The sequence below is a fragment of the Nicotiana tomentosiformis genome, chromosome 5 (genome assembly GCF_000390325.3).
Source record: "Nicotiana tomentosiformis chromosome 5, ASM39032v3, whole genome shotgun sequence".
NCBI lineage: Eukaryota > Viridiplantae > Streptophyta > Magnoliopsida > Solanales > Solanaceae > Nicotiana > Nicotiana tomentosiformis.
In genome coordinates this window covers 131,934,360-131,962,092 of record NC_090816.1, presented here as the reverse complement: position 1 = coordinate 131,962,092, position 27,733 = coordinate 131,934,360, and the positions used below count along the sequence as shown (strand labels likewise).

The 27,733-nt window shown below is 32.9% G+C and overlaps 1 protein-coding gene across 1 annotated transcript; it reads right to left on the bottom strand.

Annotated features, from left to right (window-relative positions):
* Positions 1 to 1,411: 1,411 nt before the first annotated feature.
* LOC104088123 (uncharacterized) lies at positions 1,412 to 6,924 on the bottom strand. The gene is made up of 10 exons (XM_009592754.4): positions 6,319 to 6,924; positions 6,075 to 6,212; positions 5,286 to 5,474; positions 3,579 to 3,716; positions 3,365 to 3,486; positions 3,147 to 3,279; positions 2,910 to 3,039; positions 2,720 to 2,799; positions 2,467 to 2,601; positions 1,412 to 1,936 (listed from the first exon to the last, which is right to left on the bottom strand). Exons 1-10 carry the CDS (start codon positions 6,766 to 6,768, stop codon positions 1,664 to 1,666), a joined length of 1,788 nt encoding a protein of 595 aa, XP_009591049.1. The 5' UTR covers positions 6,769 to 6,924; the 3' UTR covers positions 1,412 to 1,663.
* Positions 6,925 to 27,733: the final 20,809 nt, after the last annotated feature.

Genomic DNA, 27,733 nt, shown 5'->3' with positions numbered 1-27,733 from the left:
TCAGTTCAATTAAACTACAGCATGTTTTGGCTGAAGTTTTTATTTTGTAGTTGCTGAACTTCAGCATTATAGGAGTTGAAGTTTGTTTTGTATTTGCTGAACGTCAGCATTCTAGGAGTTGAAGTTTGTTTATATTTGCTGAATTTCAGCATTCTAGGAGCTGAAATTTTTGTTTATATTTGCTGAATTTTAACATTCTTAGAACTGAAGTTATGTTATGTCTTTCTTTGAAGTTAGATGGCTTTAAAATATAACTTAAGCCAAATTCAAAATTAAAGTTCAGGATTCTACCAATCTAGTTTAGTAAAGCACAATTAACCCAATTCTGCCTTTTTCTCAACGCAGACATTAAGACAAGGAAATATAAAGGCAAAAACATATTCGAATTGAACTTGAACAATAGTAAAAAATAAAAGCGTCATAACAGCTCACAATTGTAAAAACATCATAAACTACATTAAAATATATTCATAACCATCATATAAAATTATTATCACCCGAAGAAGAAGAAGAAGGAAGAGGAGAAAGAGGCCTGAAGTTTTTTAAAAAGTGGGTACAAGTTAAAACTTTTTTAAAAATAAATATAGGTTAAATGGGAGCGACCAAATAGGGCGCCCCGTGCAATTTTTACCAAATAATAGGTACAAAGTAAATTGCCCAATACACAGACCAAAATCAAAAAAAGGGGAGAAGTGCACAAATAGCCATTTTTTGGGCTGCTATTTAGGGATTAGCCAATACTTATTTTGTCCTTAAAATTTGAACTAAAAATTTTAATTTCAAACAATTCAAGACATTTGTGTCCTGAAAAATTAAACGGAAATTTTTTAATTCAAGACACATTGAGTAATTCCTAAATAGCATCCCTTTAGAATGGCTATCTGGTGTCATTTATACTAATAGTATGTTTGGCCAAGCTTCTAAAATCAGTTTATTTGAGAAGTGTTTTTCTCAAAATTACTTTTTTTAAAAATACTTTTGGTGAAAAGCAATTTGTGTTTGACTAATTAATTTGAAAAATACTTTTATGCAACAATTATTATTTGGCCAACCTTTAAAAAGTGTTGCTAAGTATATTTTTCTCAAAAGTACTTTTCAAAAAAGGCTTTTGGAGATAAGTGGCTTTTTTCTGTTTCTCCAAAACGATTTTTACTTCTTATCAAAAACACTTTTTTTCTTCTAAAAGTTTGGCCAAACACTTCAATTTTGAGAAGCTTGGCCAAACAGGCTATAAGAAAAAGTACATAAGGGAAAAGGCCCAAGTTCTCATAAGCGAACCATTGTACCTAATAGGAGCTAAAAAGTCAAGGGAAAGCTTTTCAACCATATAGCCATCTTACCATTCCGTTCATATATATAAAACCATTTCAAATCATTTGAAAATGGTTTGGAAAAAGAAAACCAAACAGAATTCAGTCAACGAAACTTGATTACTTAAATAATTCTGTTTCATAGAAACTTAAAAAACACAAACCCTGTAAAAATGAAGCCACAAACTTGGGCATCATATTTACTGTATCTATTTTTTCCTATACCAACTCAATCTCTACCCATTTTGTTATGGGCCGCCTATCTTCTCTGCGCCGGGACATAATTTAGACATATAACAAAGCAAGGTAAGGTGATTTGACTTACAACCCTCCTCTACATGAGAGGGGAAGGATCAAGCCAAGTTGAGATCGGCCAGAAGTTTCTTGAGATCCAGGGACTGCAAGTCCTTAGAGACAACAGCCAACAGTTTCTTGAGATCCAGGGACTGCAAGTCCTTTGAGATAAAAGCAGCACCCACAGCCACTGTGATACCGATAAGAAGGAGAGCTTTCACGCATCCGTTGCCATGGGTTAAGCGTCCGAGCAAAATCTTGCAGTGCTTCTGCACTTCCTTCAAGGATGCTTGACGGGCAGCATCATCCACACTGGCCAATGCCTTCTCACTCTACATTATCATAAAGATAAAAAGATCAGTTAAATTACCAACAGCTTACTATATGATGATGGATTGATAAATTTCTTACATTATTCAGTTATAAGACCCATCAGATTACTAGTTTCCTTTCACAGAGAGGACCATTCTTTATTCTCCTTCACTGTTTACTTGACTAATCCAGAAAGATGAATAAGATTTAATATGACGAAACTCGGGTGTCATATTTGATGCCAATGACATCATGCCATTTCTTAACTTAGGTCACTCGGTGCTCAATGACAAGCTCAGAAATGACACAACATCAATATAAATGTGGAAACAAGATGATGACATCTGGCCTGAAACAACCCCCCCCCCCCCCAAAAAAAAAAAAACCAAAAGGGAAACTGAAAGCCATAATTACCTTTTCTTACTGCAAACAGGCCATAATACAAGACAAACCAATAATTTTTAAGACTTTCGTCACCCTGCGCTATATGGATACACTTCATTTTTCGTTTATCACTGTGGCATGTTTAACTACAGAAAGACTAATGTACCTTAAGTCGAATACTGTTTAAGGTCGCCCTCAAGGGATCAAGACCAGGTCCCTTAGCAGAATGCACCTTGAACTCTGAAGACAGCTTCTTTATTATTATTAAACTTGCTTCTACATTGTCCAGATAAACATTGTCCTGTTACAATCACAAAGGGAAACATAACAGAGCAGTCACTAGAGATTTAAAGACAAAAGAGACGAGTTTGGAATCACTAGACCAACAGAGGAAAAAATCAAGAACTAAGATTTCTTACCCAGAGCTTGTAACAGTCAGGGTTCTGAGTTAAACACCAAATAGATAGCTCACTAGCTTCGCTTGATAGCTCAGGAACACCTATAAAACAGGTAATAATCAGGATTATATAGCCGCATAACCAATCACCGACAAATCTGAAGCAAGGAAGGAGCTGCAAAACCAACATACAGTATAACTTCTTGCTTTACCTTCTCCAACGGCTTTCATGGCAAAAAGCATTATCTGCTGGGTTATCTGCTTCATTGCTTTGCTCCCAGGGGAAGCAACAAGAGCTACCTCTTTCAGTGTGGGATACACAGCTTCAAATCTTTCAGTGGCCTGAACATAACAAGCATCACAAACTACTCAGATACAGAAAATATATTCTTTTAGCAACTTATTAGTATATTGAGGGGAAAAAGCATGATGACAGTGGTAATAATCACCTTGATTCGAGCAGAAGGTGCTGGGAAGGTGATCCTCATCAAAACCTCAAGAGCTGATGGAGGCACAACGCGTTCTCCCTTTCTCACTGCACCATTCATGAGGATAGCACGAGCTTTTGGCAAGGGTACAATTCTGAAAGAGAAAAGAACCAACATTACCACCTGAAGAACTGATCAAACACCTTTTTGACAAGCTTAATAAGGATAGAAATACGTACCTCTCAGCCAACTGTAAGATTAAGTCTCTTGCCTGTGGATTACTGTTCGATTTACTGCTTAACATTGGTAAAAGAAAATGTACCCACATGAACAATCCCACGATCAAATCACCTTGGCAAGCCTACAAGAATTAGAGACAAAATAGATAGATGATGGCAATATCCCAAAGATTATCTAGAAAGGAAATCAAAACCACCGAATGATAATTTTTACCTGAGTGATTGCCCAAATCATGACTGGAAGCTTATCTTGTCCTTGGTATTTTGCATTTTCATTCATTATTGGCAAGAGACTGATTAAAACATCAGGTTTCCGCCGCAATACCATTGCTAGAACCACAAACATGGCAACCTGCAGTTCAATGACATATATTTACTAAGTACTTCATATGATAAGTCACAAATATTAGCTATTGAGATCCTTCATTTCCAAGTTTACCAATTTGTGGCAGATTCTGAATGATTAATATACAGTAAATAGAACCAAAAGAATAAAACTATGCCAGAATAAAGTTTAACTTAGACCAGTCTACTAATTAAGCAATACCACATTGACATCCTCTTTTCCTTTTCTTATATTGAAAGCAGTTGCAAACAATTGTAAAACTGAATCTAGTAACTCTTAGGAAGCAGAAACGCGAGAGAAGAAAATTAGTCATTCAGATTCACGAGGCAATGATAGAGTTTCCAACATATCTTCTCCATTGAAGTGTCTATTAGAGAGTTCAGCAAGAGCCTAGAGGGAATTCTCAATGGAGAAGGTTGAAGTACACAATGATCAAGGTAAGTATTCTTAAATTTTAGGGCTGACGCAAATTTGAGAAGAAGATAATGAGAAGTTGAAATGGAGAACATCTAGACAGGCAGAGTAACTTCACAGTTTACAATGTGCTGCAATTGACACGATTAACCCAAGTTTCATAAAAAGAATGGATCAGATTATTATTCTAGGCGAGAAAGAAGGTTTTGTTGACATGAAAAGATAAAATTTACACAACCCCAAACCATTTCATAAACGAACATATCACGCGATGTAGCAAAATCAGTCCATGACGACACAAATGCATAGATATGAAAGAGAAATAACTCCAAGCTCCAAACTTTTTTTAAACTAATACTACAAAGGTGAGAGGCAAACTGAGGCTTTTACAAAGCTTTTAGTTTGGAGTTTTTTTAATTAAAAAAGGCACGAAGCTTTTAGTTACATAAGGACAGAATTCAAATCTCCACTAATTATCACATTTATTCCGGATAGATTCCAAATAGTCCTGTTACCTCCTTAGGGCTTCAAATCCAACATGCAAAAGGAGCATTTAATACAGATTGCTATAGAAATACACCCCGGATATACAAACAAGCTTGTTATGGAGGGTTGTTAATCAAATTGAGCTCTTACCATTACTAACACGGATGTTCTAGTTGTTCTAAAAAGAGATTTTCATAATCACTATAACTTTTGAGGTAGTGTAATTTAATACCCTAGATTCGCTTTAGTAGCGACAAAGAATGTGGTAGTAATATTTACCTCTGTTCATTAGTGACCTACCAAACTAAGGCCATAATCTATATGCTGTCAGTTAATCGGGCATTAAATACTAACTACTCATGATGCCGCTCAACTATAGATTACTAGATTGTATTGAAACCCTGAGATACGTATTGCTACCAGGAAGCTGTAACCACAAAACACATGCAAGGTGTAGATATCCATGCCCTCTCCCCACATTCACCCTTTTTCTTTCTCCTTTATGGTGGGGATATGATTCCTCGAAAATATAGCTTCATCTAATTCCAATAACACACATGCAACTGATTCTTTCTTCTATCACCACAAAAAGACAACAGCAGTTGATTCATTGTAGTCTCACCACACATGGCACAAAACTCTCAAAATAACATGCAGAAAAGACAAAGCACAAACCTGAGATTTTGAAGGTACTTGCTGAACCACCTTTTTGGATCCCTTTGAAGCTCCTTGGTGCTGTACAAGATCAGCAACAATGCTATCCAATGACCATAACACAAAGGAACCAAGTGCATCAAACGATCGCTGGTTAAGCCAGTCAACTGATGTCTTATAGACATCCTCAGAAATTTGAGAAAGAGGGATCTGTTCAATATCAAGAAAAGTTAAAACATCAAAAGAGACACCATTATCAATAATAAGATAACAAACTGATTACTCAAAAAATGATTGTGCAGGCATTTCAGATGATTAAAAGCACTGGCAATAACTGAGAGGAAAAGGAAGGGGAAAAAAAAAGAAAAAGAAAATTATTCACTTGGATTTTTCAGTAAACCAACCTAAGATTTTTTGTCCAAAAACCCAAGCAAGACCAAGAGCAATCCCTTTTTGGGGGGGAATTCTTTTTTCTTTTCGTTATGTTAATGATTGCAAGAGGTCGGAAATCATGTTGTTTCTAATGATGAAAGTATCAATTTCAAGATCAGAGCACTTCATAAAACATGCAAGGCATTCCCATTAAAAATGGAAAGACATCCATCTACTGATACAAAAACTATTCGGATATTTTAAAAGAAAATTAATCTTGCAGAATTATACTATATACTTTGTAGTTTCTATTCACAATAGAAGAGTGAAAAAACAAAATACAAAGACTCGTTCTTTTAGCTTCAAAAGCACATTTTGCATGTCAAAATTTAATCATTTTCTTAAAAGATTACACCTTTAAGAGAGAAATTAACTCACATCAACCATTTTTTCAACTCCGGATTCCCTGAGAATCTTCATCCATGGGAACTGTGATGAACTCACTTTCGCAAATGCACGTCCAAAGTAATCCGCAAATCTCATTAGCTGTATATCTTCCTGCTTCTCGTACGACGCCTTCAACAAAATTCACAAACAAAAAAATAAAAATAAAAATAAAAATAAAATTAAAATTAAAAAGATCAAAAAAGTTAAAATTTTTTCAAAATTTACATAAACTCACTGATATATCAACGAGAAAAACAACGAGATCAGAGTTATCGATCTTCGCAGCAGCTTCAGCAACTGTAACCTTCGGTTTCTTCGCCTTCTTCGGTTTACTCTTCTTCTCAACGACGGCGCCACCACTAACAGCAGCGGCGTTTTCACCGTCACTGCTACCATACTCCTCGCCGTTACCGTTATCTACAACGGCAGTTGAATTTTCAGCTTCGTAGAGCTTCTGAGCCTCAACTATTCGCTTCCGTCTCTCCTCCGCATGCTCCTCGATCGATCGGAAAACGTCACCGCCGGAGCTCTCGACGACGGCGTTCCAGTCATCCTCCGGCTTCTTCTTCAGTGACTGCTTTTTGTTTTTCTTCTGATACGACACCGTTCGCCACCCGTGATCATCTCCGTTATTAACGCCGTTAAGTAGTTTCTCCTCAATTAGCATAGAATCATAATCTTCCATGTTGAAAAAGCACAAAAAACAAATGAATTAACAGCAAATAAAACGGAAAACTGAAAAGAAATTTTGCGTTATCCTCTCACTGTTTTTTTTTTTTTTTTTTGGAAAATTTTTTAACAGAAAAAGGTGAGTTCCGACGGTGAGAAGGAGAGAGATCGCGGGGAAAGTGATCGGAGGAGGTTGGGTTTATATAGGAGTGTTGAATCGGGTCGGGTAAGAAGTGGACAGGAAGAGGGAGTGAGAAAAGATTTTCCACGTGGATATGTGAAGGCTACTACTCATTGTCTGTTTTGCTCTTGAGATTTTAATAAATTACGTATATTGTCATTGTATGTCAGGCTGGGATTTAGGCAATGTGGTTTTGATCTGCTGTTGTGACACCCATGATAAGCTGTCATCGCAGATAATCCACGCCTTTCAAGTCCCAAAATGAAAGTAGTGAGGCGTTGAAATGGAGTTGCGTCGGCCGTAGATATAGACTATATTAAGAGACGAATTTCAGCCTTCCTATTTTCTTCATAAACGATTCAAAGAGGTTTGATAAAGAATGAAAAAAAGGTTATTATATCATAAACATGTATTAATAACGAGAAGAGTATGAACTTTAAAGTTTTAGTTACGAGTATTCTCATTATACTCATCGATATATCATGAAACCAAACTATTGTGGTCGATTGAAGTATTTTTATACACGTAAAAAGATATATTTTTAGAAGAAAAATTAAAGACATATCTGTACTCGCTAATTAAGTTACAATTATAATAATTATTTTAAACAAACGTTATTATGTTGGCCCAATGCGGTAATAATAATTAGATATGGAGGTCGTTTGATAACAAGTCGGGTACGATTATGTCGTGAGTTTGTCATCATACTTTTTTAGGGCCTTTATGTTGTGTAATATATTTAAGACTTGAACTCATTGTCGAGGCTTGGGCCGACCCATATTTCTTTTATAACTTTGTTGATGGTAAGTTCTATATAAAGAATCCTATATTTTACAGAAAACAAATCCCTTTATTGGGTTCTCTTAACGAATTTCCTTCAAAGCAAGAGATGGAGAAATAATGACTATGTCAGACGCGCTACAATCCTACTTCTTTCCTATTTGATGCTTATGTTTCTTGCTTCCTCCGCCTCCCCGTCATTTATTTTTCGATATATGTTTATAATAAATGAATATCTTATATTAAATTTTCAATCAAATGAGCGTTTTATCGATAATTAATATCATCTGCTTCTATAGATTCAATTGATTTTGTTTCTTTGAAGTACGATCATAGCAGATTGAATGCCCCTTCCTTCAAACTTTTACATCTTCACGTATTAAAGGCATGAAGTATTCTTATTCTATTTTGTTTTATTGTATAGGAGATATCCAATCAACATTAAAAAGTCTATAAGAAGATACTTTAAACGCAATATTTGTAAAATTATTTTTTAAAAGAAGTTTAGTTAAATGCATCTTATAAACTATTTAACTAGAAAAAAGAAGATACAAATATGCTATTAAATCCAATAATGTCGCAATTATTTAATTAATCCACAAGCAAAATACACTGTACGGATTCAAACACAGCGTAGCATAGCTCCACTTTCACTCCATGTTCTGTACTTAAAAATAATTAAAAAGTATTACAAGCAAGTCAAAGGAGATCCGGGGCACTTTTGCAAATAAACATACATTATAGGGACAAAATTGGAAGAACAAAAAGTGCGATATTTGCAAAGACTTTATCCCATCCCTTGTGGGGCCTAGTAATGGGTAGTAGTTTTAAGATAAATTTGAAATTAATGTTTGGTGAGGATATTTTCGTAATCTTATAACAAATTCATTAAATCTCATAATATTGGCAGTTTGTTAGAATTTTAAAAATTGAAATGAAAAACCTACTATATACTATTTATGGGAAATGAGTAATTAATATTGATTGCCTAAATCTCTATACAGGGAAAAACTAATATTAACATCAGCCCGATGCATGGTCGATATTATGAAAAAATAATATCTATGTGAAATTTTAAAATATTATTAATATAATAAAATTTTAGCGTCATCAATAATGTATAAGTAATTTAGAAAATTCATACTGAAAATTTAAATTGATACTTAATATCCTATCACAATTGTAATTATTTTAGATGTTTGATATGAAAAAACAATAATATTTTATCACATTCCATTGACATACTTTTCAAAAACACACTAAAATTATAACATTAAAAAATTAACGTTGGTGAGGAGAATTTTGTAATCTTATCACAAATTCTCCTAATTCTCATATTGGCAGTTTGTTGGAATTCAAAAAATTGAAACAAAAAAGCCTACTCCATTTAAGGGCAAAAAGTAATTAATATTGATTGCCTAAATCTATATAGAGGGAAAATTTAGTTTTTCTATTTGATGTGGGCATGACATCAACACTGTTTAGCAAAATAAAGAAGTGGTCCTCTTGTATCAAAGGAAAAGTGATAAATTTTTCCTAATTTTTATCGTTCTCTTAAGGAAAAAAAAATTGATGTTTGTCTAGAAAGCAAATTGAAAGCTATATCTCACTATTTAGTATTAATATAATTAAATTTAGAGAAATATTTTTTTCAAAACATTGAAACGTATCTCGACTATTCCATCGAATATTTGTTACATTTCAATAGCTAGTACACGGCACAAGTATGGAATAGCAAACAAATATTTATTAGAGTAGTATGTTTTACTATGGTTCGATGGTTTAAAATGTTCACTGTTATGTTAAATCCTATAATTCGATATTACTTAGGTAAGCTCAACGAAAGTTTGAAATAATTTCACTTCATGTTAGAATAAATTCACTAAAATATCATATTGGTAGTTTTTGAGATAATTCTGAACTTAATGTTTGGGTGAAGAGATATTTGTAATCCTAGAGTAAATTCAGTAAAATCTCATATTTATAGTTTGTTAGAATTTTGAAATTTGAAATAACAGCATACTATGATAGAGCAAAGAGTAATTAATATTGATTGCATGCATCACAACTGTTTAGGAATATAAAGAAGTGGTCTTTGACCCAAAAAAAATTTTAAAAAAAACAAAAAACAAAGAAGTGGTTCATTTGTAACAAAGGTGAAATCCATGAGTTTTGCCAAATTTTTGTTAATATATTTTTATTTAACGAACTTTTCTTTTTTCAAGAAAAAGGAAAAAATTAAATTTAATTTGTCTTGTATACATTACTCTAACACTTGAATTTGGACAATCTTGGAAAGAACAAAGAGTAACACATTTTAAAATACTTTAGTTATAAGATATATATCTCATATCCAAATAAATAGATAACAAAAAAGGAAAAAGAAATATAATTAAGCAAGTGATTATAACTAAATCTCTCAAATTCTTTTTACTACATATTCCTTTCCAACGCTGATGTGATATATTCTGGAGTAGTTAGTATCAATAATTTGATTTTGAATAAAGACTTCCGTTTTTTGTAACAATCTTTTGGTGAGTAATTCATTTTCATTTCCATTTACGTCTAACTTGGCAAATTAAAAGTAGGGCAAATATATAGACGGCCCCTTAAACTTGGCTCCAATTTTTATTTTGACACCTTAATTTAGCATTTTTCCATTTTAATTCTATTTTGGTGTATACCATTTAAACACAACGCATGTCCGGCCAAAGGAGCATTGTGCCCACACATGATAAGCGCGTGAATGTTATTAATATTTGCTTAGGTGGATATTCCAACGGTAAAAATAAAACTCACCCGTTAGACCCATTTTAAAATATCCGATTTTCCCATTTTTTCTCTCAAGAATGCACTAATTCCTCTTTTGTCTTCTTCCCTTGCAAATTCGCCATTTTTCCATTCTACTGAAGCTTAGGTGCTCAAGCTTGAATCTTGATTTGATTTCTTCCTCATCTTTTTCATTTATCAGTTCCATGTCACAAAAATCAACAACTTCTCGCAATGGAATGAAAATTTGCCACAGTGGATTTAATGCGCCACTGACTATATCATGGTCATCTGCAAACCCAGGTCGCCGATTTTATGGTTGTAAATTGATAAGTCGATCGTATTATTTTTGTTAGACTCTTGAATTTCTTAATAAAGAAATTTGTTTTTAATTTTTTTTGGCTGCATTTCTTTTTGAATTTTGTAGGGTCGAGATGGCTGCAAATATTTCAGATGGCATGATGATGAAATGCCTGACCAAGCTAAGAGGGTTATACAGGGTCTGTTGAAGAGAGTCGAAAGAACTGAGAAAACAGTTGCGCGATTGAAGTGGTTATTTGTTGTTGTGGTGGTGGTGGTGTTTCTATGGATTTGGCTTTGGTGATGCTAGTGGTTTGAAGAACAATGTAGTATTTTTATGATATGCTGGTGCTAATAGTGTTGTAGTTGCTGCTATTAGTTCAAGAAAAATGTAGTATGTTGGAAGTAGGTACTAGGAATTTGGCCTTTTATTAATGTACATTATCCTGTTATGAATGAAATGGAAATGATCAATTTTTAATGCAAATTTAAGTTCAGCTGCACTTCCATAATGTGTTATGAATGAAATGCAAATTCATATTCATGAATTGAAAACATAACTGCCTAAACATTCCATTGCATAATGTGATGGACTAGCATTACATCCAAGCTCAAAAATAGAGCATTATTTTGGTCTACAAATTACAAAAAAAATAGAGCATTGTTTTCCCAAACATATAACTGCCCAAACTAGTAAACTCTAATAGAGCATAACTGCCCAAACAAAAAAACTGATAGTGACATCTTAGATAACATAAATAAAAACTGGTCTGTTTCACAGTGTAGATGCAGCTGAACTTGTTTGACTTGAAGAACCTTTTTTCCTTGCTGCACTCATTTGCTGAAGTTGTGACCTTATCACTGCATTTCTTCCTTTAAACTTCAATCCGGGGGGCTTAAATCCAATGTCTATATTAGTTGCAGATGTATCCTTGAATGTCCCACCTGATATGACTCTCTCAAATGATATACCAGGCTGTAAAATACAATGAATTAGTAAAAAATAGAACAATTTCAGCCCACAAAACTGTATTATAATAAACTATACACTCTTACATTCAGGATAGTAGTTCCAGTCATAGTGTCAGTGAAAATCCCAAAATCAGTATGCCTTGGCCTTTTATGTCCAATGGTTGCTGCATTAGCCGAGCCTCCTCCTAGTGTAGTTCCTCTTCCTTTTCCCCTACCTAGTTCATGGCCTCTTCCTCTTCCTCTTCCTCCTCCTCTACCAAGCCCAATTGATTGGTTGTTGCTTTGTCTTTTGACAACATTTGTATCCTCACATATATAGGATGGATTGCTTTGTTGAGATGGTATTTCCTGAGATGATCTTGGTGGAGGTGGTGACATATTTTGACTTTGTTGAGTAGCACTTCTTGGAACATGCTGACAGAAGTAAAAGAAAAGAATATCAGAATTGCAAAAAAAGAATGTAAAAGACAGAATTACAAATATCAGAACTTACCCCTTTCCTGCATCCAGATTTGTTGTGTCATGTTTGTTGGCAATTTGAACAAGTCATTTTTACCCCTTTCTTTGATAGTTTACCATGCCTTTTTCTTGGTTCATTCTTGACTTTTCTCCTACATCTCTTTGGTCTACCTGACATAGATTTAGGCTCTGGAGACTCTATAGATGGATTTGTTGAATCCGACCACATGTTCATGTTGGGAATTGGTTGAATGAAATACTGGTAAGCTTTAAGGAAAGTTTCCTTCCTATACCAGTGGGCAACATAATCATCTGGGTCCATTTCTCTATCATAGAATGCACATACTGCATGTTGGCATGGAATGCCCCTCAACATACATGATCTACAAGTACATGTCATGGTCCTAAAATCAACAATGAATATGTACACACCTTCATCAACTTCAAACCCATATTCTGTATTCCACATAACCTTACACCTCCTAGAAAGGGCTTTGTTCTCTTCCAGTATCATCCTAGCCATTGGTGCAATGTCAGTAACCCCAAGTCTCAGCAAACTTCCTCATTCCAATGGTCTCATTCATGATTTTATGTCTAATTTCTTCCAACATAGTTATAACATACTTGTGCCTAGGACCTACTATCTAAGAATTGAATGTTTCACACATGTTATTCTCAATGACATCACACTTTGAATCTTCTCTAAAGTATGCCCTACACCAATACTCTTTATCATACTTCAACAAGTCTTCACATATCTTATAACCAAGCTTATTCATTGCTTCTAGTTCTTCCTTGAATTTTACTTCATAAGATGCTTTGGCACATCTCCAGAATTATTTCCTTATTTCTTTACCTCTCCAGTTCTTGGACCAGTTAGACCAAATATGTCTAGCACACATTCTGTGTTCTGCCATTGGTAGTAATTCCCTTATAGTTGGTACTAATCCCTACAAAAAAATAGTAATAAATGTTAGTGGACAGTATATATAAAGCAGGAAAAAGAAAAATTAAAAGTTGATTGTAACTTTACCTTTTGCATATCTGACATAACAGTTAAGCCAACACCATCTCCCAACTGTAAATCTGCAATCAAATATGTGATGAACCAGCTCCAGGAGTGTTTTGTCTCTTGATCAACTACAACCCATGAAATAGGAAACATTTGATTGTTCCCATTTTTACCAACTACAACAAGTAACTCACCCTTGCAGATTCCCTTTAGAAAACAACTATCAAATCCTATAATCCTTCTGCATCCTTCTAACTGTCCTCTTTTCCAAGCATCTAAACATAGATAGAAATAGACAAACATATTCTTTCCAGGAATAGTCTCACTATCTGCTCTAATCCAGCATGAACTCCCAGGATTTGTTTGCTTAATAATATCAGCATAATCAGCAAGTCTGTTAAATTCCATCCTCCAGTCACCCATGAATTGACTTATCACCCTACACTTAGCCCTATAACAAATAGTCCTTCCAACATACAAACCTAACTTATCCCTGACCAAATCCTGAATCTCTTACAACTTAATATATGGCTGGAAAATAATCCTATCTTTATACTTATTGGCAATGTACTTAGAAGTCTGTTAAATTCAGCATAATCAGCAAGTCTGTTAAATTCCATCCTCCAGTCACCCATGAATTGACTTATCACCCTACACTTAGCCCTATAACAAACAGTCCTTCCAACATACAAACCTAACTTATCCCTGACCAAATCCTGAATCTCCTACAACTTAATATATGGCTGGGAAATAATCCTATCTTTATACTTATTGGCAATGTACTTAGAAGTACATAATTTCTTCTTATTTTTGGTGTTGCACTTATGAGCTGGATGGTACTTCTTCACAGTAAAGTCACATGAATCTCCATAATTGCTTGCATACAATTCTCAGTTACACTTGGCTCCTTTACACTTAACTCTAACCCTATCCTTTTTATTAGGCCTAATTGTTAGTTGCACTTTGTTCTCCACAGCATATGAGGCTACTGCTTTTCTAAACTCTACAGCATTTTTAAATACCATACCAAGCTCAAAAATAGCAAGGTAATAGTCAGGATCAAACCTTACCTTTTTACTTCTCCTTCTAGGAGGTAAGTCAATGCCTCGTTCAGCTAAAACATCTAACTCATCTGTGCTATCATCACTTCCAATATCATAAATGGTGTAGTAGTCTTCATCCCCTCCTAATTTTCCAGCAAACCTGTCCTCCTTAGATGGTCTGTCAATATCCTCAAAGCCTTTATCTATTCCAGCTTCTCCCAGAATAATCTCTTCAGTTGGAGTAGGTTTCTTTCTTTGTTTCTTCTGTTTTTTCTTCTTTCTTCTTTCATGCCTTAATGAAGTGAGCTCTTCATTCACATCACTATCATCTTCATCAGGAATGTTATCTAATTCAGACTCACTACTTGACAGATCTGATGCCAAACTAGCATCTATGTTTGTTGTTTCTTCGGCCCCTTGTAAATTCTCACCTGCAACCCCAACATCAGCTAGATTTTCCTCAGGCACAGATGTGTTATTTGCAGCACTTTCTTGGACATTTATATCCTCTGGAACAGTAGATGTTGCCCTAGCCTCTTTATTTAATGTATTTTCACTTGGTTCAACAACTTCTGGCCCACATAAAAGGCCACATGGGACAGTCTCATCAAGCAACACAGGCTCATTAACTACATGCTTAATATACAAATCTAAATGATCAAGATGATTAAGGTGACAAACTATATTATACAGTTGTTCATCATTTTCAATCAAGACAAAGTCATTAGATTTAGGATTAATTAAATAAAAACCCTCTACCTCAGCATACCCCATATCCTTTATCTAGGACAAAAGCTCAAAAAGAGAAAAGTGGTCATTGTCTATCATGTGACCATCCTCACCCCTCTCTCCTACATATCTTGGGACAGGATCCTTGACAATATATCCACCATAGTGAAAATCAACAAGAATATATTCGTCTACAGACATGTCTAGACCCTTGAAACTTCAGTCACGACCAACTCTAGTCACGACCAGCTCTAATTACGACCAACTCCACTCACCACCACGATCAAAAGAAGCAAATGATTACCCGTATTAGTAATATAATGGCCAAATAGTTGACGGGTAGTTGAATCTAACTCAAAATCGATGAAGATTCCACCGGAAATCGGTCTCAATGTAGTTTATTAGGGTTTATTAGGCTAAAGAAAGGGGATTTTGGGTGGAAGATCGATTAAGTGAGGCGAGGTATGTGGGTAAGGTAAAAACGGGATTTTTTATCCGACCTGGATAAATAAACATGTGTGAGATTATTATTGGTATGTTATTCCACATGGGAAGCGTTTAAAAACACGCGCTTAAGTTTTTACAACCCGGTCATGCATTGTGTTTAAATGGTATAGTCCAAAGTACAGTTAAAGTGTTTAATAGGAAAAAAGCTAAGTTAAGGTGTCAAAATAGAAACTGAAGCCAAGTTTAAGGGGTCGTACACCTATTTGGCCAAAGTATATTTTATACTGCGGGCTGTGTGTAGATTAAAATAGGTAGTGTAGAAGATGTTTGAAATAACATTAGTGGGCAATTGCAAAATCTTCAAACTTTTGAAGGAAACAACTGCAAAATCTTCAAACTTTTGAAGGAAAAACATTGTCTGTAAAAATTACTAAAAGCTACTATGGTGGCTAGAATCTATATATATATTAAAGGAATAAAATTACCATATTATAACGATCCGATTTGTCGTTTTAAGAATTAACGTCCCGTTTAGTGACTTAAGGTCTCGAACAATTTCGTAATATGTATTATGACTCGCGGGTGTGGTCGAGTTTGATTTTCGGAAGATTCAGAAATAAATTGAAAGAACAATTCTTATTTAGAAGCTTAAATGGAAAGAGTTGATCGGAGAGTTGACTTTTGAGCAAACGACCCCGGAATGGAATTTTGGTTATGTCAATAGTTTCGTATGATGATTTCGGACTTAGGTGTATCTCCGGATTTAAATTTGGAAGTCCGTAGGACAATTCAACGTATTTTGGCGAAAGTTGGAAAATAGACAATTTTCGGAAAGTTCGATCGAAGGTTGAATTTTTTATAACGAGTTTGGAATTCGATTCTGAAAATTTAAATAGGTTCGTTATATCATTTATGACTTGTGTACAGATTTTGAGGTCAATCGGACTTGATTCGATAGGTTTTGGCATCGAATGTAGAAGTTGAAAATTTCATAATAGACTAAAGTTTCAAGTGAGTTTGCACAAGACCTAACTGTCAATGAGCATAACTCTTAATATATACAGAGTTATATGGCGTACAACCTATCAAATTAAAGCTCTTTGAGTCTAGTTTCCAATGAATTAAACCGTTCATCATTTGGATAAGTATACAGAAAGTTATGACCATTTTACTGGACCTGTATCATATGCGCGCCCAGATGCACGACCGCGCATATTTGAGACTTTCTGCCTCAGGTGCGCGGCCGGATGCGCGGCCACTTGACCTGGTGCGCGGCCGCGCACGTAGGAACCCATTAAATACCCCCTAAGGCCGGGTAGAGAGAGAGGTAAATCATTTCTTTGAGCTAGGGCTTGCATATCAAGGGGAATCCGTCCAACACCTCCCTCCCATGATCCAAGGTAATGTTTTTGGAGTAATTTTGAGTTGATTACTACTTCTAAATACTTGTATTAAAAAGGATTAATCTTGAAGATCCATAGATTTCCATTTAAATCCCCAAATTGGTCAAGAACACTACAAGTTGGAATTCTCAAGAGTTTCACTATAAGAGGTATGTCTACCATCTCTAACTAATCTATGGTGATTATTTATGTACGAAATATGTGTTAGGACTTATGGGATGGTGATTGAAAGTAATAAGTGTCCAACCTAGGTGTGTTGGTATTGTAGAGATTGTAAAATGAATTAATTGATAAGATGTGTGAGTTGGGAGTGAGTTGTTGGGCATGCATGTGCTAAGGGAAGTTGTGGATGACCCAGAGACGATTGTGAGATCAATCATTTGTGTGGAAGGTGATTGTTAGGTGAAGAAATTCCATTGAAGGAGGTTGTAGAAAAATATACATATTAGATGTTTGATAAATTGTCTAAATGACTTAAAGTATAGAAATCTTGCTAATATTGGCGCAATTGTGTTGCATTGTTGTAGATTGAAATTTGTTTAGTGTGGTGGACCATCGTAGTATTTATGAAGGGGCGAATTTCAGATTTGAGCCGTCCGGAGGTGGCTTCACTCATGAAGATCATTTAAAAGACTCAGTTTAGTTTCGTCGAGGTAAGTGTCTTGCTTAACCTCGAGTGGAGGAATTACCCCTTAGGCATCGCGTCTTATGTGCCATTTGTGAAATGTGAAAAGCCGTGTACGCGAGGTGACGAGTACGTACTCGGGCTTATATGTGCAAAATTCATTGACTTAAAGTCTTAGGCATATTGTGTAGTAAATTGGATAATTGTTGGCATATATTTAATCATCTATTTGTCATGCCTAAATTCTTATTGTTGAATCAGTTGTTATATGACAATTTGATGTGACTCTTACTTGATTATTTATGTGATTCCGTGAATTTGTTGGTTTTATAATTATTGGAACTTAATTTCATTATGGATTTTTCCTCTTCAAATAATTAATTAAATGAGCTTAAGAAGAGGTGTTTATATAATTATTGAGAATTTGGATTAATGAAGGCTTTGCTTTATGCTGAGTAATTTTCTATCTCTGTTGATTATTTTGGAGTGTTATACACATTGTGTGGAGCCTTCAGCTATTTGTTGTGAAATTTATTGACTTGGTTGTATCCTTGAAATTTTGGTTGTGGTCATTGGGCAAATTGTGATATGAATTGATTTTGTTATGTTGCTGTGATAATTTTCCGTGTAAATTGTTGTATTTTGTGAGTTATTATTTTTAGGAGATAAGGGTGGCATTTCACCGTTGATATTATGTGGGTATAAGGGTGGCATTTCACTGTTGTTATGTTTGTTGGAATATTGTCTGGGCGGAGTGATAAGGGCGACTATAGGATCGATAAAGGTGGCTATTGGTATTGTCAAGGCGGAGGGATAAGGGTTGTTATAAGAGAGATAAGGGTGGATATAGGAGTGATAGGGGTGGCTATTGATATTGTCAGGGCGGAAGGATAAGGGTGGCTATAGGAGAGATAAGGGTGGCTATTGTGAGGGACGATATGTGATGATAGGGAGTTGTGGTGTTGGTGATTTTCATGTGATGTTGTGATTTTCTTGTGTTTATTTTTATACCTTGTGCAATTTGTCTTGTTGTTGATAAATTGATAACAATCTGATTTATGTTGAAATTGAGAGTTTGTGGCTATTGCCAGGCGGATTATAAAATGAAATGTAGGCACGATGTGCCGTGAGTAAATAATGAGGATATTGGCACGTGAATTGTCCGTGCAGTTGTAATATGAAATGTGGGCACGAGGTGCTGTGATTAAATGATAATGATTTTTGGCACGTGAATTATCCGTACAGTTGTTATATGAAATGAGGGCACGAGGTGCCGGAAAAATATGATGATTTAATTATGGGCACGAGGTACCGTGAAAATATGAAAAATGGGGTGAGACTCGTGTTTACGAAAAATATGAAAATGGACTGACACCCATATTTTTTATAATTATGAAATGAGGTGTCACACGGTGACTTTTTAATTGAAAGAATTTTATTTTAAAATATTTATTTGCAAGGATTTTTATTTAGAAAGTATTATATGATAGAATTGTATTTGAAAAATATTTATTTGAGAAAAATTATATTTGAAGAGTTTTATTGAAAGAATTATATTTGAAAGGTAATTATTTGAGAAAATTATATTTGAAAGGGAGTTATTCGAAAGAATTATATGTGAAAGACATTTATTTAAAAATTTTGATTTAATTGGGTATAATTATATTTATTAATTATTGAACGATATTAATGGTATTATTGTTGTCTGTTGTGCATACCACTGGTTGTTTTATGTTGCCCTTATTGCTATTTGTTTCCTATTATTTTGTATATTCTATTGCATAGGTTATTAGACTAGTGAGTGTCTTGACTGTACCTCGTCTCTACTCCACTGAGGTTAGTTTTGATACTTACTAGGTACCGACTGTGGTGTACTCATACTACACTTCTGCATATTTTTTTGCAGAGCCAGGTATTGGAGATATCGGGCTTGAGCAGAATTAAAGCGGGATCGTATGGATTCAAGGTAGAGCTTCTTGGTCACCGCAGTCCCGTAGAGTCATTTCATTTTATTGTACTGTTAATTTATAATCAAACAGTACATTCGGTCATCGTGATCAAAAAAATGGCTTCAAAAATATAATTGAAATCGGCTTACCTAGTCTTAGAGATTAGGTGCCATCACAACTCCTGTGGTGGGATTTTGGGTCATGACACATATATAATTGACATTATGGTTAAGCCAAGTGAAAATCTAATAAATGTCAATAGTATATGCTAACTTTATTCTTTATTTGTCTATGTTAGTCAAATACAAATATATATATATATATATATATATATATATATATATATATATATATATATATATATATATATATATATATATATTTTCTTGTGTTTCATCTTTGTTGAGTATAAAAAATTTGGAAGATAATCTCATCGATTTCAAATATTTTTTCAACTCAAATACATATATTATAAGATAAGGGTATCTTAGAATATATTTTTTATTTATATTGTGTGTGTTTTTAAAAAATCACTATTACTAACAAACTGATATGATATTCGAATTTGAATTTAAATACAATTTGAGTAGTTTGCATTGAGGTTAAGCCAAGTATGGTGTCGAAAATAAACTACTTGACAATTTTAAGAGAATATATGCATTGTTATATAATAGCAATTAACTAATTTAACATTTAATGATTCAACGAATAAAATTTTTGTATATATATGGTATTAAAATTTAAAATCAGTGTTTAGAGATATCGATAAACTTAAAATGAAGTCATACTAAAATAAAGTTTTTCCGGCTAAAGAATCATTTAAATTTTTAGATAGCCGATTAAAGTAAATTTTAAATTAAGGATAATATCTTTACTTGCGTCATTATAAAGATAATCATTATTGAAATATATATATATATATATATATATATATATATATATATATATATATATATATATATATATAGAGAGAGAGAGAGAGAGAGAGAGAGAGAGAGAGAGAGATATTCGAATTTCAAAATAGAAATATTTATTGAAAGATAATATCATACCAAATAAGAGTTCAAGTCGTAGTAAAAGAGTCACGTCGTAATCAAATAATCGTTTATATTGTGTCAACCTTTGTGATTTGCCATAAATATGAGTTATTATTTCTCTTTATGCCTATTTTTAGGTTCCAATGACACCAATGAGAATAGTGCAAAAATAAAATTATCACTATGAGATTTGAGAAAATGTTAGTCTTTTTTCATGTAGTTTTTCTTAATTAATATCTAACGATTATCTATAATTATTTAGAAGGTTTAAATTTTAAGGTTATTAACATATAATTCAAATAACTCAGATATTTAACATGGTTAATGTCAAATATCAAAATGGAGTCATACTGGAAAAAAAAAATCACTGGCTAAAGAATTTTTTAAATTTTTAGATAGCCAACTAAGATGAGTTTGAATTAAGGATAATATGTTCACTTACATTATTATAAAAGTAATTATTCTTGAAAAATAAAGTTTTAGAAACTAAATTAAAAATAAATATTTTAAAAATAATATCATCACACCAAATAAGAGTTCAAGTAGTAGTAAAAAAGTTAAGTCGTATCCAAAGAGTCATTCATAGTCTCAACATTTGATTGTTTTGCCATAAATATGAGTTATTATTTTGCTTTCCGGCTATTTTTAGGATCCAATGACACCGGCGAGAATGGTATCAAAAAAAAAAGAAAAATAGAAGAAATGGTTAGTTTTTTTTCATGTAATATTTTTTATTAATATCCAATGACTATCTATATTTACCGAGAAAGTTTAAATTTTAATATTATTTACATATAATCCAAATAATTTCAACATTTGACATGATTAGTGTCCGCGCATCCGCGCGGGTACTAATACTAGTAACAATTTAAGAACATTACTACCATCAAACATAAGCCTTAGTTATAATTAATTTCAAATCTGACACACTTCTTTGCCTAAGATCACAATTTAATATTGTATTATTTTCGTTACTAAATAATAACTACACTTCAATTCCAATTAAATTGGGATCTGCTATATGCATACTCACTGTTGATATCACTTTATTCAAACTCTTTTCAATCAAATATGAATGAAATAAAAATTATTAGACGTTTTTCATATTGTTCGCTGATATATAATTTTTTGACAAAATTAGAAGACTTTTAAAGAGTATTAGACCTATATTAAATGTATTAACATAACTAAAATCTTAATTTAACTAGGTGGATGTATATAACATATAAAGATCTTTTGTTTCCCATTGTTCCATAATTCTGTTTAGGTTTGTATGGATTTCATGAGATTGTACGTAGATATTTGAGATAATTTCTATGTAGTTTTAGGTCCACGCCGTCACCCTTTTAATACTTTTACTTACATAGTTTTATACCTATAGACAGGTGCATTTAGAGACTAGCACACTAAGACACGATCAAATTATCTTAAACAGCCTTCTCTCATTTTATCTTCCATATATACTAATATTTTTTGTGAAGCTATCACTTTAAATCTTGTTTTATCTGCTAACATTTAAAATTCATATATGACATATGACATGTGATAGTTAAATAGATAACCACACTCGTAATGAATCCATATCACCAAATTCTTCAATACCAACTTCAATCAAACGCAACATTATTTGGTTTACAAGTTCCATCATTTTCCTTGTTCTAAAAATAGTTTAGTGTCACATAACAAGTGATGAATAGTATCACATAAAAGAAATGGATTAAAAAAGAAACACCTTAACTAGTTTCACTAATTTAGCCTTTTTGACTTAATCAATTGTAGTACTACACGCTTTTATAAGCTTTTAATCAAATTCCAAAACTGGTTTAGTGTCCTAAAACGGATGAATAAAGACCGAAATGATTCTTAAAAGAGCTTTTAAAAGCAATTGTTTGCACTGGATATCAGGTTGGAATGTTGTATTTTATTTGTGGACCTAATTGGAAATAAATAAAGAAGATGGGTCGCTTTCTTTCTCTAATATACTTTTGGATGTGGATGTGACAATCATGCGTAAATGGCTTACTACTATTTTGGACCATATGACCGCACGTAGTTTTAGAGTGGTCAATCACACAATCCTCTTACTGTATTATTAGACCATAGAATATAAATGAAGTTTTTGTGGAAAGTTTTTTAATAATATGAGACCATATGGTAAAATTGTGACAATTTAAGGCTGAATTACAAGTATTTAAGAAAGTGGATTCCTGAATGGAGTCTTCAACTGACCATGTTTTTCTCTTTGGGGATTGAAAATAATGGCGGAAGCTAAGCATGATCTCCATTAGGGAAATTTTAAAAAAAATACACACGGAGAAACTAAGAGAATTCAATATCTAATATATATATATTTAAAATAAACTTATATACACAGTGTAATTTTCAACGAACCTCCTTTCGTTCACCTAGCTTTGCCCCTGACCTAAGATGGTTCTTAAGTGATACCTCGTGTAAATTTTAGTAAAAAACAAAAAAAATTACAGTTGAAGGTACTAAATACTTATGTTGTTCGAATCCATTAGAAATATATTCATAATTTTCTAATAGATTAATTATGCATTAAAAATGAATAGCTTTTGAAGAAATTGACATACACTTGCCTACATTTTTAAAGAATAATTATATTGGATAAAATAGACCTCATAACCACACCCACAAAACATGATGTGATACAAAAGTTAGTAAAAGGTCTATAATATAAAGTGAACAAAAGTAATGATGACATGAAGTCAGGCCCTTTGGATTCTTGATCTAATCTACATTTTCCATAAATTTTTAATACCAGGGAATCTAAAACTGAAAGTGCTTAATAAAGTATATAGAAAAAAAAAGTCCTCGTTTTATTGGAAATTGGAAAAAACATACAAGTCCTGGTTAAAAGATACTTTTTATTTCCAATAAGGTCGTGATACCTAGTAACAGAAAGTGAGACACTGACTATATTTTGCCAAAAGTTTTTGGATCGTAGGCTTTTTTTCTGTTTTGTTTCGTCTTTATCATCAACAGAATTTAGAGACGGTCATTTAATTAAAGAAAACGACCCACGTCTCTATTTTCGAAACTATTTTTCGTATTTATTACATCCGTGGACAGGGAAAGATGGAAAAAAGGGAAATGGAGCAATAATAAACGAATTCACATATGTGTGAAAGACTCGTGTTGAAAATTAAAGAAAAAGCAAGCTAAATAAATAAAATTCGCATTTGCTATTGTCGTCCGTTTGAGGTTTGTCGAAGATAAATGGCAAGTCCTCTATGGTTGAACTAGACTTAGATTTCGAGAACAAATAATGGATGAAATATCATCCCGATGTATATTTCGAATGCAATTGTCAAACATGTTTGAAGTTAGAACACAATTTTCTTTATTTGTTAGTTGTCGATGGTATTCCAATTTATCTATGTTAAGAAATTAATTAAAAATAATTTTTTTTAATAAGAAAATCAGGAACCGCTATTCTTCAGGTGCGCAAAGGGTAAATCTTGCTCCAAGTAATAGCCCACTTTGAGCAGTATACTTCAATAGCTAATTTAGGGACACCAGATAGTGATTTCTTATCAATTATAATGGTCCTTTTGACTATGGCAATTAAAATTTGTGTGTGAAACAAGAGACATATGCAATGGTTAAATGACTGTTACAACATAATATTTTGTCAAGAATAGAAAAGATGGTATAGAAAAGAAAGTTGGCATAGAGAAATAGTCAATAGCAAAAACTGATTTATTTTTAAAAAAGCCATAGTTAGACAACAAACAGAAAAAATTAACTCAGAAAAAGCTATAAACATGTCCACTCCAGTAGGCGTAACACTGTAACACGCAAATAGACGGATTTGATTATATTTGCGCGAGTTAAAATGGATGGAATTAATAAACGAGACAAATTATAACTCGTCCAATATTTGCTTGGATAATGTTTGGACGGTTCAATTTGGACTTGACGATAGGTTAGATTTATAGTTTCTACTATTATTGTATGTTTTATGCTACTATGGCATGTAATAGTAATACTCTATAATTCTCCTATAATTGGTCTTTGGAAGAAAAACGCGGAGTCAGGATTTGAAATTTATGGGTTGGGGTTCTAATCTTTTTAAGTTACTGGATTCTAAATTAATAATTTATACATATTCAATAGATTTTTTTAAGACAAATACATAGATTGGACCAAGGCGACTGAGTTCGGCCGAATCCGCACTCAATGGGCTAGCTCCGCCCCGAAGAAAAACAAAAAGTCCAGGTTAGGGTGCAAGGTTTGGACTTTGGACCAGTCAAAATTTAAGAGAATCCTATGTTTATTGGCAAGAAAAATGATGTTGGCTGGTTATGAAAAAAATCTTGAAATATGTAAAACCAACTAACCAAGTCACAATGAAAAGTACATGTCTCACATACACTTTTACCACTAAATTATAGCAGTTAATTATTACAAATTCTCACCTTAATTCATGTCTTAACTATGACAATATAATTTAATGTAAACATAGATGGTTGATAACAAGTCACAATAATTTATTAGGTATCACCGGAAAGATAGCACACTTCTCTTCCAATTGATCAATATCTTTCTCAATTATTTGAGACCCTTCGTTAGCATACATGTGATTACCATGATAAATTAGTATGATTTAATTAAGGAAAAATTTTACATAAGAATAACTGGGTTTCTTACTTTTCAATTTTATAGCCTACATTTTAATTTACAGCCAACTAGCCCAAAAATAATAGGCTAAGATTCAACATCCAACTCCAATAGGTTCTCGAAATTACTATTTAATTTTTAAAAAAGATTGCTCAAGCTTTTAAGTTAATTTTCGAATCAATAACTGTAACTCAAATATTAGTTCAACAAACCAAATCCATTTGGGTGGTAAAAATTAGATTTTTAACAAGCTTAAATATGTGGGTTTAAATTTTGAATTTGATTTTTATGAGAAATTTGGAGTGGGTGTTATTTAGACTTGTTAAAAATAGTGTAAGGATGTTGTATATAAAATTTGAAGTCATTTAATGGAGATTTGGACTAGTTTTGAACAAGAATTGCAACTGAAAATCGTGAAAGAAGTTCGTCTACATACGCTTGTATAAATGTGTATAAAAGTGTATAATAATATATAAGATGTGTTTATATACTCATATACACTATTATACAAGATTATATATAATTATACAAAAAACTGACTTCGTTTTCTTCCTTGCGTCTTTTCTGAAATTTAACTCAAATCTACTCCAAATCACTTCAAATTTAAATTTTGAACTCATTTTGATATTTTCAATCAATTGGAACAACACCCAATCCAAACAACTAGCAAACTCAAAAAATTCTATTTTCAAAAGCAAAACTTTGAATGGCCTTCAATGGTGGACTTCTACTCTTCAATTTTCTTACATTGTAATCAGGTGACACGGGGGTGGAGCAGAAAATATACGGCCCCTTGAAGCATATGTAAAAGATGTGAGAAGAAGAGAAAGTGAAAGCAATGGTTGTGAGAATACAGATTTAACTTCATAGCTTTTAGAAGCAATGGTTGTAAGAACATAAATTTTGAATTTGCTAGTGCTTTCAAAATATGTACAATATGGGTTAGGTCGGGTAAAACTTAAAAACATGAGCCATTTTTTGTTATGGTGTGAAGTCACGTGTATTTTTTTATAATTCTTTCTTTAATTAACGGGTACTAATAATTTTTTATTATACAAGTCACAATACTAGATATTTGCACATAGCTAAAAGGTGTACCAGATACAATTCCATCTATTACAAATATTCTACAGATGAGAGAAAATACAACAAGCAACACAATTAACTCCCAAAAATAAAATGATTTGCTCCAAAAAATTGCAAGCAGGAAAAAGGACTGGATTTGCCTTACAATTCAATGCCAATTATATTGAAGCCCAATCCCAATATACATCACTACCTACCCAGGGGCAAGTGCACAAATAGCCATTCTCAAAGATACTATCTAGAGATTAGGCAATATTTATTTTGTTCTGAAATTTTAAACTAAAAATTTTTACTTCAGGAGAATTCAGAACATTTTTGTCCTGAAAAATTGAACTAAAAAACTGAAATTCAGGACGTACTGACTAATTCCTAAATAGCAGCCCTTTAAAGTGGCTAACTGGTGTCATTTCTACCCCACCCTACTGTTTTTTTATTTTTTGCTAATAGGATTCTTGATCACCTCTATAACTTCCAAAGGATAAGCAAATTTTTTCCTTATAGCGGAGAAAAAATTAGTATTCTTTTCTGTTACATCAATTTGATTCAAAATAAGTTCCGCTTTGGAAAATTAAAAAGATATTATCTCTTTCCAAATCTGGTGCTAATAAGCTCTTTTAATATAAATTAGCATTGAAATATTTGTATACTCCATTAAATTAGAGTGTACTCTTTTGTATTTTGTCTACAACAACAACCCAGTTAAATCTTACAAGTGGGGTCTGGGGAGGATAGTGTGTACGCAGACCTTACCCCTACCCTGAGGTAGACCCTCGACTCTCTTCATTCAAGAACTCTCCAACTTGCTCTTGGGTTGACTCGAACTCACTAACATCTTTTGTATTTTGTCTACTATACATAAAGGAAAGGAAAGCACCTCATGGTCGTCGTGTGTGCCTCCTGGAATTAACATTTACGTCGTGTGTGATATAGATTTTTTCTTTTTTAATGTAAATATCATTCGCAGTATAACAAAAAAGGGAGTTCATTTTAGTAACTTAAATTTGACCTTTCTTTTCCTTGATTGTAAATTGCTTTGATTATGTGGTACTTTTTAAAAACTTGCAACCTTAATAACTTTATAACTATAAAAGTTTATCATTAAAAGTAAAAAAAAAGATGCTTAAGATTAAAAATATTTACATGTATGAAATGTCACATTTTTTCAAAATATATTAAAATAAAAATAGTAATACATAAAATGAAACGATCGGAGTAATAATTTGTATTTCTCTTGAGTGGTGTAATATACTTGCAGATACAAAAATGGTGATTTTGCTGATAGCTATATGTCTAAACTAAATTGCGTCGATTATCTATTTTTTTTATTTCCAAAGCAAATTATCATTATCGCAAGTTAATATCATGTGTTCACAAAACAAGTAAGATAGTGTTATATTTATCAAGAAACCAATAAAATAAATTTGTAAGTGCATAAACTAACTATTACAATGATCTAATTAGAACATACAATTCTTTATATAGGTAATTGGTAAAAGTTAGAAGAAAGTAAATTGTCCATTATTTTAGAAAAGATTGATAAAAATA

Bases quoted from the DNA above. Each gene is read 5' to 3' on its own strand.
- LOC104088123 (XM_009592754.4), bottom strand. From the start codon at position 6,768: ATGGAAGATTATGATTCTATGCTAATTGAGGAGAAACTACTTAACGGC. The intron at 3,280-3,364 runs GTACGTATTTCT...TTTCTCTTTCAG, and splicing joins ATCTTACAGTTGGCTGAGAG to AATTGTACCCTTGCCAAAAG. The intron at 3,040-3,146 runs GTGATTATTACC...TGTTATGTTCAG, and splicing joins CACCTTCTGCTCGAATCAAG to GCCACTGAAAGATTTGAAGC.